The 12,526-nt window shown below is 39.2% G+C and overlaps 1 protein-coding gene across 1 annotated transcript in view; it reads left to right on the forward strand.

Annotated features, from left to right (window-relative positions):
• FKTN (fukutin) overlaps positions 1 to 12,526 on the forward strand; it is a 65,326-nt gene that overhangs the window by 15,419 nt on the left and 37,381 nt on the right. Inside the window, exon 4 of the mRNA XM_021691473.1 lies at positions 11,392 to 11,451. Within this exon, the coding sequence (XP_021547148.1) occupies positions 11,392 to 11,451 (60 nt within the window). The remainder of the gene's footprint in view (positions 1 to 11,391; positions 11,452 to 12,526) is intronic.

Below are 12,526 nucleotides of genomic sequence, written 5' to 3' on the forward strand. Positions count from 1 at the left end.
TCTTTCATTCATGATTTTGTTGATTTGGGTCATTTCTCTTTTCTTTTTGATAAGTCTGGCCAGGGGTTTATCAATCTTGTTAATTCTTTCAAAGAGCCAGCTCCTTGGTTTGTTGATCTGTTCTACTGTTCTTTTGGTTTCTATTTCATTGATTTCTGCTCTGATCTTTATTATGTCTCTTCTCCTGCTGGGTTTAGGCTTTATTTGCTGTTCTCTCTCCAGCTCCTTTAGGTGTAGGGTTGGGTTGTGTATTTGAGACCTTTCTTGTTTCTTGAGAAAGGCTTGTATTGCTATATACTTTCCTCTTAGGACTGCCTTTGCTGCCTCCCAAAGATTTTGAACAGTTGTGTTTTCATTTTCATTAGTTTCCATGAATTTTTTCAATTCTTCTTTAATTTCCTGGTTGACCCATTCATTCTTTTTTTTTTTTTAAAGATTTTATTTATTTATTTGAGAGAGAGAGAATGAGAGACAGAGAGCATGAGAGGGAGGAGGGTCAGAGGGAGAAGCAGACTCCCCGCTGAGCAGGGAGCCCGATGCAGGACTCGATCCCGGGACTCCAGGATCATGACCTGAGCCGAAGGCAGTCGCTTAACCAACTGAGCCACCCAGGAGCCCCGACCCATTCATTCTTTAGTAGGATGCTCTTTAGCCTCCATGTATTTGAGTTCTTTCTGACTTTCCTCTTATGATTGAGTTCTAATTTCAAAGCATTGTTGTCTGAAAATATACAGGGAATGATCCCAGTCTTTTTGTACTGGTTGAGACCTGATTTGTGACCTAGGATGTGATCTATTCTGGAGAATGTTCTATGGGCACTAGAGAACAATGTGTATTCTGTTGCTTTGGGATGGAATGTTCTGAATATGTCTGTGAAGTCCATTTGGTCCAGTGTGTCATTTAAAGTCTATTTCCTTGTTGATCTTTTGCTTAGACGATCTGTCCATTTCAGTGAGGGGGGTGTTAAAGTCCCCCACTATTATTGTATTGTTGTCGATGTGTTTCTTTGCTTTTGTTATTAATTGGCTTATATAATTGGCTGCTCCCATGTTAGGGGCATAGATATTTACAATTGTTAGATCTTCTTGTTGGATAGACCCTTTAAGTATGATATAGTGTCCTTCCTCATCTCTTACTATAGTCTTTGGTTTAAAATCTAATTTGTCTGATATAAGGATTGCCATCCCAGCTTTCTTTTGGTGTTCATTAGCATGGTAAATGGTTTTCCACCCCCTCACTTTCAATCTGGAGGTGTCTTTGGGTCTAAAATGAGTCTCTTGCAGATGCATATCGATGGGTCTTTTTTTTATCCAATCTGATAGCCTGTGTCTTTTGATTGGGGCATTTAGCCCATTTACATTCAGGGTAACTATTGAAAGGTATGAACTAGTGCCATTGTATTGCCTGTAAGGTGACTGTTACTGTATATTGTCTGTGTTCCTTTCTGGTCTGTGTTGCTTTTAGGCTCTCTGCTTAGAGGACCCCTTTCAAGATTTCTTGTAGGGCTGGCTTTGTGTTTGCAAATTCCTTTAGTTTTTGTTTGTCCTGGAAGCTTTTTATCTCTCCTTCTATTTTCAGTGACAGCCTAGCTGGATATAGTATTCTTGGCTGCTTATTTTTCTCATTTAGTGCTCTGAATATATCCTGCCAGTCCTTTCTGGCCTGCCAGGTCTCTGTGGATAGGTTTGTTGCCAATCTAATGTTTCTACCATTGTAGGTTACATATCTCTTCTCCCGAGCTGCTTTCAGAGTTTTTTCTTTGTCTCTGAGACTCGTAAGTTTTACTATTAGATGTCGGGGTGTTGACCTATTTTTATTGATTTTGAGAAGGGTTCTCTGTGTCTCCTGGATTTTGATGCCTGTTTCCTTCCCCAAATTAGGGAAGTTCTCTGCTATAATTTGCTCCAATATACCTTCTGCCCCTCTCTTTCTTTCTTCTTCTTCTGGGATCCCAATTATTCTAATGTTGTTTTGTCTTATGGTATCGCTTATCTCTCGAATTCTGCCCTCGTGATTCAGTAGTTGTTTATCTCTCTTTTTCTCAGCTTCTTTATTTTCCATCATTTGCTCTTCTATATCGATAATTCTCTCTTCTGCCTCATTTATCCTAGCAGTTAGAGCCCCATTTTTGGTTGCATCTCATTAATAGCCTTTTGATTTTGACTTGGTTAGATTTTAGTTCTTTTATTTCTCCAGAAAGGGTTTCTCTAATAACTTCCATGCTTTTTTCAAGCCCAGCTAGTATCTTTAAAATCATCATTCTGAACTCTAGTTCCAGACATCGTAGTAATATCCGTATTGAGTAGGTCCCTGGCAGTTGGTACTGCCTCTTGTTCTTTTTGTTGAGGTGATTTTTTCTGTCTTGTCATTTTGTCCAGAGGAAAATAGATGAATGAGAGAGCAAAATGCTAACAGGGTAACAACGTCCCCAGAAAAGATACTCTAAACAAATCAGAAAAGACCTGAAACCGGGGGAAAAGAAAGGGAAAGAAAGAAAAAAGAAAAAGATAAAAACAAACAAAAACAGAACAAAACAAAAAAAAAAACCCAGAATATGATGAAATATGATCAGGCTGGTGCATAGATCAGTGCCACACACTAGATTTTAGGTGTATTTTGGTCTGTTAGAAGAAAGTGCCTCCCAAAATTTTAAAGAAAGAAAAACTTATATATGTACAAAAATAAGGGTTAATACGATGAAGGGATGGAATATGACTTTAAAGATGAAAATTATAAAAGATTTTATAAAAGGAACTGATAAGATAAGAAGTTGTTTGAAAAAAGAAGGAAGAGGATTAAAAAAAAAAAGGGAGAGAATGTGATCAGGCAGGAGACTAGAACAAGGCCATACACTAGAGATTTAGGGTATATTTTGATCTGTTAGAAGAAAGTGTATCTCAAAATTTTAAAGAGAGAACAACTTATGCCAAAAATATGGGTAACTACTATGAAGGGATAGAATATGACTCTAAAAATGAAAAATAAAAATGTTTTTTCAAAGAAGGGATTGATAAGATGTTGGTTGAAAAAGGGAAAAAGAAAAATTCAAAAAAAAAAAAGTTAAAAAATAATTAACTTTGAAAGACTAAAGAATCGTGGGGAAAAAAGCCGTGAATTCTATGTGCAGTATTCCCCTAGTGCTGGCGCTCGGCCGTTCTCATTGATCGGTAAACTTGGTCTTGGCTGGCTGTTCTCGCTGATCTTCTGGGGGAGGGGCCTGTTGCTGTGGTTCCCAAATGTCTTTGCCAGAGGTGGAATTGCCCCACCCTTGCCCGGTCCGGGCTAAGTAATGTGCTCAGGTTTGCTCTCGGGAGCTTTTGTTCCCTGCAAGCTTTCCGTTCTGCTTTGGAGGACGAGAGTGAAAATGGCAGCCTCCCAATCTCCGCCCCGGAGGAGCTGAGAACTTGGGGCCCTGCTCCTCCGTGCGCCCCCAGAGAAAAGCAGTAAACACTCCCATCTCCCTGGTCTCCGGCTGCACTCTTTGCTCACCCGGCCTGTGACCGAGCATTTCTATCTCTGGCACACGACCCCGTGTGGAGTCTCCAAACCCAGCCGATCCTTGCGTTGAGCTCCCAGGCAGCTCCTTCCCAGGGGAGGAAGCGGAGTCTCCCCAGATCTGCCGCTTGTTGGGTCCCTGCTGGAAGAGCAGTGGCCTGACTGTGCCGCGAATCACGGTTAATGGCAACCCCGAGCTGAGAGCCCGCTCCTCGGCTCTGTCTCTGCAGCCGGCTTCCCTGCTCTGATCCCTGGGAGCTCTGCCACACTCAGGCACCCCCGGTCTTTGTGTGACCTCGATGGTCCTGAGACCACACTATCCCACGAGGGTTCCACACCCTGCTTAGCCACTGGAGCAATGTCCCTCAGCGGATCCGACTTCTAAAAGTTCCGAGGTTTGTGCTCCACTGCTCTTTCACTTGCCAGAAGCGGCCCATGGAGGCCCCCTACCCCACCATCTATCCTCCCAAATATCGCCTCGGATTCACTTCTCCGCACATCCTACCTTCCAGAAAGTGGTCGCTTTTCTGTTCAGAAAGTCATTGCTATTCTTTTCTTCGATCTCCTGTTGAGTTTGTAGGTGTTCAGAATGGTTTGATCCCTATCCAGCTGAATTCCTGGGACCAGACGAAATCCAGGTCTCCTACTCCTCTGCCATCTTGTTCCGCCCCCCCAACTTTTTTTTTTTTTAAGATTATTTATTTATTTATTTATTTGAGAGAGAGCGAACGAGCAGGGTGTGGGGGAGGAGCAGAAGGAGAGGGAGAAGCAGGCTCTCCGCTAATCAGGGAGCCCAATGCAGGACTCCATCCCAGGACCCTGAGATCATGACCTGAGCCAAAGGCAGACACTTAACTGACTGAGCCACCCAGGCGCCCCTGAAGCTCTCAACTTTTAAATTTTTTTTCAATTTTGTTGAAGATATATAATTTTTGGCTTTTTATTAAACTTCAAGATCTCACTTAAACTTCAGGGAAGTACAGATTCATCTTGAGTATTCTAGTATAGTTTCTTGTGACATAGGAAGAGAACTCAGTTTTGTAAACTTTGTTTACTGATTATATCTGAATAGCATTTCTCATTTGTTCAACATTCTCATATTCTCAATCTCTGTTAGATAAAGAAAATTCACACAAATAAAATGATTTGTAGTTCAATTAAGTTAGTTTGATTTGTTAGCAGAAGATTACAGAATGGTAGCTGTGATCAGCACCAACTTATAGGTCAGCAACATCAATGTAAAAACCATAATTTTAGGTCATGTTTGAATTTCAAGGCAATTTAGAAGGACACTTGAGATTATGTATTAAAGCTAGGACAAGAATGAAAAGTTGGTTTTATCTGTGATCACGGCCTACTTGTAGTAGTAAATGCCTGCAGCAGTAAATGTTGAGAAGGACTGCAGAGCTTTTCAGGCTCTTCAGGAGAGAGTACTCTTTTATCATTGGTTAGAGAAGAAGGGTTATTGCTATCTTAGAGTTAAGGAGGCCTACTTCTGACCATTTCTAGGGCCTCACCACTGAATTCTCTTGGCCCTAGCTGGTTAGACAAGTTTAGCCTTTCTATGATTTTCTAAATGAGGTCTGAATAATCTAGTTAGTTGATAGCATTGAAGAGAAGGAATTAGTATATTATATCTCTTGGGTCGGGTACAACTACCTACATGGGTGGACTTGACTCTTCAGATTCCAGAGAACAACCCTCTAGATCTTTGAAATAAACTTGTGTGATGGCCTTGTGAGCATTTTCTTTGAGCTCCAATTTTTAGGTAATTGGCTGACAGTTTGCAGCACAAAGGAAGGGGTGTCTGTAGGATCCCCTAGGGAATGTCAGTTGTTCATTATTTTTTTACTGCACCAACCAGGACTGTGTGATTATAATTCTGTGTGTTCATTCAATCTGTATTTACTGATTACTTGTTATATACAGGCCACTTTACAGGAATACAGAGATAAATAGAACACAGGTCCTACTCTCAAGGAACTCATAATTTGATAGAAGAGGCAACAGCATTCATTCTTGAGTTTGGGGCCTAGATAGTCCTGAGTTCAAATCCTCATTTGGTTGTTTGGCTTACTACAAGTCACCTAACTTTTTTGAACCCTCAATTTCTTTAAATGGGGCTAATAGCAACATTGCTGGTTGAGATAATGTATGAAATGCATCTAACTTAGTGTTTGATACATGGTAGATGCTCAGTAGATGATAGCTATTAATAGTTTACCTATTCTAGTCCTTTTAAGGTTTACATTGCTGTTTGATAAATAAAATTGTATTTAATTATTACAGGCTTCTCATGAGCCTACATTTATCATTTTTTCATAAATGAGTTATCTGGGGCCCAGATATCTTAAGCTTCTTGCTAAAGATTGCTGAGTTCAGGTCCTAAAATGTCTTCGTTCATAGAGTATCATACAAATACGTTCAAACAAAATACTATAGCATTTATAAGGTATGAAATGAAATTGCTTTAAGGTATTATGAATCACAGTAGAAACTTATAAAATATTGCTGCCTCAGTGGAAGGAAGACAAAGCCAACAGACTATTTGTATAAAGTATTGAGTGAACCAAACCTTAGTGATGTTCTTGACTTAGAACCATAAGCAACAACCAGTGCCTGCAGTATTCAGCTATTCTCATTACCTAGAAAGCCACTTACAGGGTTCTGTGCTAGGATATCTTTCTTTGCATTATATGTAGTAACCTCTGTGTGTTTGGTTAGAAGGCCAGGAGAGAGTGGAAAGTTTGGATTTCAAGTTTGGCAATAGTCATTCACAGTGAACAATTTCATATGCCATTATTAGAAATGGAAATTAATCTGGTAGCCATTTAGATCATGTGCAACAAAGATTTTTGAAATATTTTGAGTTGGTCAGTTGCTTGTTAAAATCATGCAAGAAACATGATTGTAAAAAAAATCTTCTTTGACTATTGGCTGGTTCTCTTACGCTCTGAAGGATAATATATGGGTCATTGCTGGAGGAAGAGTATTCCCTCTGATAATCTGATCTAGTAGGATAAACTTTGATAAGTGCTGTTGTCCCTCTCTTCCTGTCCTTTCCTCCACCCCACCCCGCCAATTACCACCATTGTTCAGGAGAAATGTGAAAAAATTTCTTACATTAGAATTGAGGGATATTTAAAAAATACTTCCATGTATTCCCAGACTTTAGACTTTAGGTTTTCTGCCAAATTATTTTGTCATATTAATAAAGCTTTCCCACTGTCTCAGATCACATTTATGAGTCTTATTCACTAAGAACTTCAGTGATTTGGGAGTAAGTAAAAGAACAGTGCATGTACTGGAAGGAAAGGCACTGAGATACCAAAGGGGAAGGCTGCCTGGAGGGTTGGTGAATTTACCATGGTTAGTGTTTCTGATCCTTAGGATTGCAAATTTATTTATTTATTTTTAAGATTTTATTTATTTATTTGACAGAGAAAGAGAGCACAAGCAGGGGGAGCAGGAGGGAGAGGGAGAAGCAGGCACCCTGCTGAGCAGGAGCCGGATGTGGGGATCCATCCCAGGACTCCAGGATCATGACCTGAGCTGAAGGCATATGCTTAACTGACTGAGCCACCTGGGTGCCCCAGGATTGCAAATTTATAAACAATTGAAAAAGATCAGTTTTTTAAGTCTTACTGTTTGATTCTTTATAGGCATGAGTAATGATCATGCTAGATTAAGAATTCTGGTTTTTGGTTTCTGTAAGAAACTGATTGTCGGTTACTGTCTTTCAAAAAAATGAAAGGATTTTTCCTTGAATCTTCACCTCCTATATCCCAAATACTTTCTCTTTAATGGCATATCTTAATTTGACTCATTTATCAGTGAAGTTCAGTAGCCACCAGACTTTTTCTACCCTCCTTTTTGGTATCTGATTCCATCTTTCCATTTATTTATTCACTTCACATAATTTTTACTTTATCCTATAGGAGTATCTTTAGGCTTTAAAAATTTTATTTGAAAACTCCTTATTTTATATAGCATTTCTTTTAGAACATTCAGCCATTTATTTCTTTTTTTTTATGTTCTGTTAGTCATCATACATTACATCATTAGTTTTTGATGTAGTGTTCCATGATTCATTGTTTGCATATAACGCCCAGTGCTCCATGTGATATGTGCCCTCCTTAATACCCATCACCAGGCTAACCCATTCCCCCACCCCCCACCCCACTAAAACCCTTAGTTTGATTCCTGGAGTCCATAGTTTTTCATGGTCCATCTCCCCCTCTGATTTCCGCCCCCCTTCATTTTCCCCTTCCTTCTCTCAAGTGTTCATTGAGTGCTTTCTGTGTGCCAAACACAGTACTAGGCTGTGAGCCAAGATGATGAGTCAAGTGTAATCCTTGCTGTCTAAGAAGTCACAAATTGGGGAAATTTGGGATTGAAGAGGAGAGGAGTTAAGAAACCTTAGGGCACCTGGGTGGCTCAGTCGGTTAGGTGTCTAACTCTTGATTTCAGCTCATGTCATGATCCTCAGGGATCAAGCCCTATGTCCAGCTCTGCACTCAGTGCAGAGTCTGCTTGACATTCTCTCTCTCCCTCTGCCCCTCCCCCTGCTCTCTGGCTCTTTCTAAAATAAATCTTAAAAAAAAAAAAAAGAAAGGAGAGAAACCTATAAAGAGACACACAAGCAAATGACAATATGTTACTTCTTCAAAGCACAATTGATAAACCCTGTTCTGCCTACTTTACTAGTTACAGTTTAAGAACTCTTCTGTTCTTTAGTCTCTAGCTTTTGTAATCCTCTTCTGTACAGCTGTCACAGTTATTTTTCTTAAGATCTGATCCACTTATTCTCTGCATAGCATACCTGTGGAATAAGATCCAAATTTCTTACCATGGTATGGTAGATAGTCTCTGCTTCTCAAGATCCTGTCTTCCCCATACTGTGGGCCTCAGGAAGCTGACCTCTACGGACTGCATTAGCTGAATTCCCTTGCCTTTTCTAGTTGAGGTTAGGCAATGGGAAGCATCACCCAGAGGTTGGAGACCAGGAGGAAAGAGTGGTCAGGTTATTTAGTCTCTTGGTTCTCTATTTCTAGGATCATTGCTTGATAGGGACTGCATTCCTCCGAAACAGCTACAGTGTAGCCACTGGGTGCCAGTAACTGTTCCTCACCAGAGATAGATTAGCCATTAAGATAAATGAAATTTAAACTGCAGGGCTATATATTTTGGTAAAGTTTGCAGAAGATATTTTTGCATTCTTTTTCTTAAAAAGGACCACCAAAATTGTATAATTTTCAGGCCCCTATAAAACTGGATCCTCCTATGTCCTTATCCTTGGCCCTTCAAGCTTGGATAAGTGCAAAGTTTATAAGGAATGAAAAACAGCTGAATAACCTACTTAGGGAGGTTATGATTGAATATTTAATGGGTGAAATAATATTTTGAGTTGGTTTTATGAGTATAAGTTCTCCAGGTAAAGAAGGATGGGAAGGCCATTGCAAATAGAGGAAATAGCCTATTTGAAAAGGATGAGCTATGTGGATATCTAGAAGAGGAGCATATTACCTAGAGACCAAAGGAAGCACAAAAGTCCTGAGGCAGGAACATGCCTGGCAGTTTTAAGAACAGCAAAGAGATGAATATGGCTATAGAGGATTTTTGCTTTTATTCTAAGTGAAATTAGGAACCATAGGAAAGTTTTGAGCGGATATGTGACATGATCTGACTTAAAAAAAGTAGTAGAGTGGATGCTCTGTTGAGAACAGATTATTGGGTCAAGGGCTAACACAGATCATTTAGAAGGCAGTTCTAGTAATTTACATAAGACGGTGATGGCTTGGACAAGGGAGCTAATGGCAGAGTTCATGAAAAGTGGAAAGTAGAGCTGTCAGAATTTGTTGATGGGCGAGATGTTGGGTATAAAAAACAGAAAGGAGTCAGGGATAACTTTAGTATTTGGGGCTTAGATAATTGGAAAAGGGAAGTTGCTGTTTACTGAGATGGGAAAACTAGGAGAAGCAAGCTTGAGGGATGGTTAGAGATCTGGAATTTTTTTCATACATGTTAAGTTTGAGATGCTTATTTGACATCGAGATGAAGAAAGTGAATAGATAGTTGAATAAGTTTGGAATTCAAAGGACTGGTTTGGTTGGAAATATGAATTGTAAGCGTATAGATTGTGTTTAAAGCCATTAGAGTTAATGAGTTACCAAGAAAGTGAACATAGAGTAAAAAGAGGGAGAAAAGTCTCATGGTCTGGGTTTTGGGACCCGCCAATACATTGGAGGTGGAAGACCTAGCAAATAAGAAAAAGAAGGAGCAGCCAGAGAGAAGTAGCAGGAAAAACAGAAGTAGTCGGGATTCTGAGAGCCAAGTGAAATGTTTGAGTGAGACAAAAGTGATCAACAATTCTTGATAGATCAAATAAGACAAGGAGTAATAACTGATCATTGGATTTAGGAACGTGGAGGTCATTGGTGATCTTGATGAATACTTGGAAGAGTGAAATTAATCTTGTGGGCTCATGGGAAGAGAGGAATCGGAAGCAGTGAGAACAGACAACCCATTAAGGATTTTGCTTAAAGGAGGACAGAAAATTGTTCGTTGGGAAAAGAGGAGTTGTTTGTTTGTTTGTTTTAAGATAGGAGAAATAATATCATATTTATATATTGATGAGAATGATCCAGCAAAGAAAGCAAACAGCTCAGAAATTCATTCTCATCTACTAATGGAGGGCTATGGTGAGCAACAAGGGCTGTGTTACAGTTTGCTGTCTCTTTTTAAGGATGAAGATTACAAAGCTGTCTCTTCGTGGTTTAATCTCAAATATCCCTTGGTATGAAAATGTTATTGTCTAAGTTGCAGAGCTTATGAGGAGAGACCAGTTCTGGCTTTACCTTAATTACTCAATATATCTCGTCCTCTTTTCCACTCTCCTTCCCTGCATTTAACAAACCATCATTAAACATTTACTCATTACCAAGCACTATACTAGGCACTGTCAATACAGAGAAGGATTGGACTTGGTCCCTACCCTTAAATTTGCAGTTTAGTGGGGAGATGAGTCTCCTTTTTAGGAACTTGGGGCATATTTCATTTTTAGGATAAAGCTATTCTTACTGTTCTTCAGCATCCTCCCAGCTATATCTTATAGGTAAAGAACTTACTCAAGGCATAAGAAACTTCTCTGGATCTTCTTTGAGCTTAAAACATTCTCCCTATTGTCTCTAGACCATCAGACATTCTTTTTCCTATTACTTTCAAAGTATTTTGGGCCTGGGGTGCCTGGGTGGCTCAGTCGTTAAGTGTCTGCCTTCGGCTCAGGTCATGATCCCAGGGTCCTGGGATCGAGCCCTGCATCAGGCTCCCTGCTCAGTGGGAAGCCTGCTTCTCCCTCTCTCACTCCCCCTGCTTGTGTTCCCTCTCTCGCTGTTTCTCTCTGTCAAATAAATAAATAAAATCTTTAAAAAAAAAAAAAAGTATTTTGGGGCTTATCAGATGAAAACTGATAATGCTTTCTTCGTTCTGATTCTATAGACCTGAATATTTTTTTAATTTTAATTTTTTAGTGGAGTATAGTTGACACAATGTTACAGTAGTTTCAACACAGTGATTCAGCAGTTAGTACATTAGTTAGTACATTAGTACAACACAGTGATTCAACAGTTACACTATGCTCACCACAAGTGTAGCTACCATCTGTCATGCAACACTATTAGAGTACCATTGACTGTATTCTCCATGATGTCCCTTTCACCCCTGTGGCTTATTCATTCCATAACTAGAAGCCTATATCTCCCACTCCCCTTCACTCATTTTGCCCATCCCTCCACCTCCTCCCCTTTAGCCGCAACCAGTTTGTTCTCTGTATGCCAAGCAAAATAAGTCAGAGAAAGATAGCTTTGAGTTTACTAAAATGTTTTTTTATCTTCTTAGAATGGAGCTGGTTTATCAAAATCTAAAGGAAGCCGAAATGGATTTGATAGCACACAGTGGGTATGTATGATAAGCACGAATGAAATTCCTCATTTACAGTGTTCATTTGGTTCATTTGTTTACGTACTCAATAAGTATTTGTTGAATGATGATGATGATAATAGCTGTCTTGGTGGGCAGTGGGAGTAGGTGGTGGAGAGGAAGGGGTAGGCCCTGTGTCAAGTGTGTTACATGCAGTATCTCATTTAGTCCTTATGGAAACTTTATGAAGTCAGTACATATTGTTATCCTTAGTTCACTTAAAGGGTTTAAGGTTAGTTGGCTAATAAGTGGCTGAGTCCAGATTCCTAAGTGTTTGCCTTCAAAATTCTCACTCACTGAACTATGGTGCATCCCCAAATGAAAAAATATATGAATCAGAATTGAACTATGAATAAGGGAAAATAATGATTAGGAATAAAAATCTATTCAGCTGGTTTCCTTTTTAAGATAAGGAAAACTAGCAGTATGTACGATATAGCCCTGTTTTGATTTATAAATTTCAGAGCCTATACATTTATAAAAATGTTTTCCTACCTTTTTTCTAAGCAAATTTTGAATGAAAAACAATGCTAGGTTACTAGTTACTAATAAAAAATTACATTTATCCTATTTGTATGTATTTTGGATATGACTAGTTATTTCTTGTGGATGACCTCAGTCTTTGGCATCTCTTTAACCAGGACATGAAGCTTCTAAGATAGGAAGTGGGTTTTCAAAATCATGAAGCAGCAATGAAGTAGTAATAATTTTAGGTCCTTGCTGGCACCAATTGGTTTTGAACTACTATTTAAAAAGTAAAGTCTGGGATATCCTATACCAGGCTCCTCAGTTATGAAGTATCAAGATGAACTTTTAATTTATTAAAAATAGCAGATGTTTGCTCTGTGGACTTAGGGAAGTCTGAGGGGAACAGGAAGCCCTATCTTTTTCATTCAGGGAAGGATCCTGAGGTGGGAGAAAATAACTTTTTTTTTTTAAAGGGTTTACTTCCAAGATAAATGAGCAAAAATTAAAGAACAGCTCACTACATTCAGTGAGTTCTCTTTGTTAATTACATTGCATGGTGCTAAGAATTAGTCTTTATAATTGCAGA

Source organism: Neomonachus schauinslandi, chromosome 13 (genome assembly GCF_002201575.2).
Source record: "Neomonachus schauinslandi chromosome 13, ASM220157v2, whole genome shotgun sequence".
Classification (NCBI taxonomy): domain Eukaryota; kingdom Metazoa; phylum Chordata; class Mammalia; order Carnivora; family Phocidae; genus Neomonachus; species Neomonachus schauinslandi.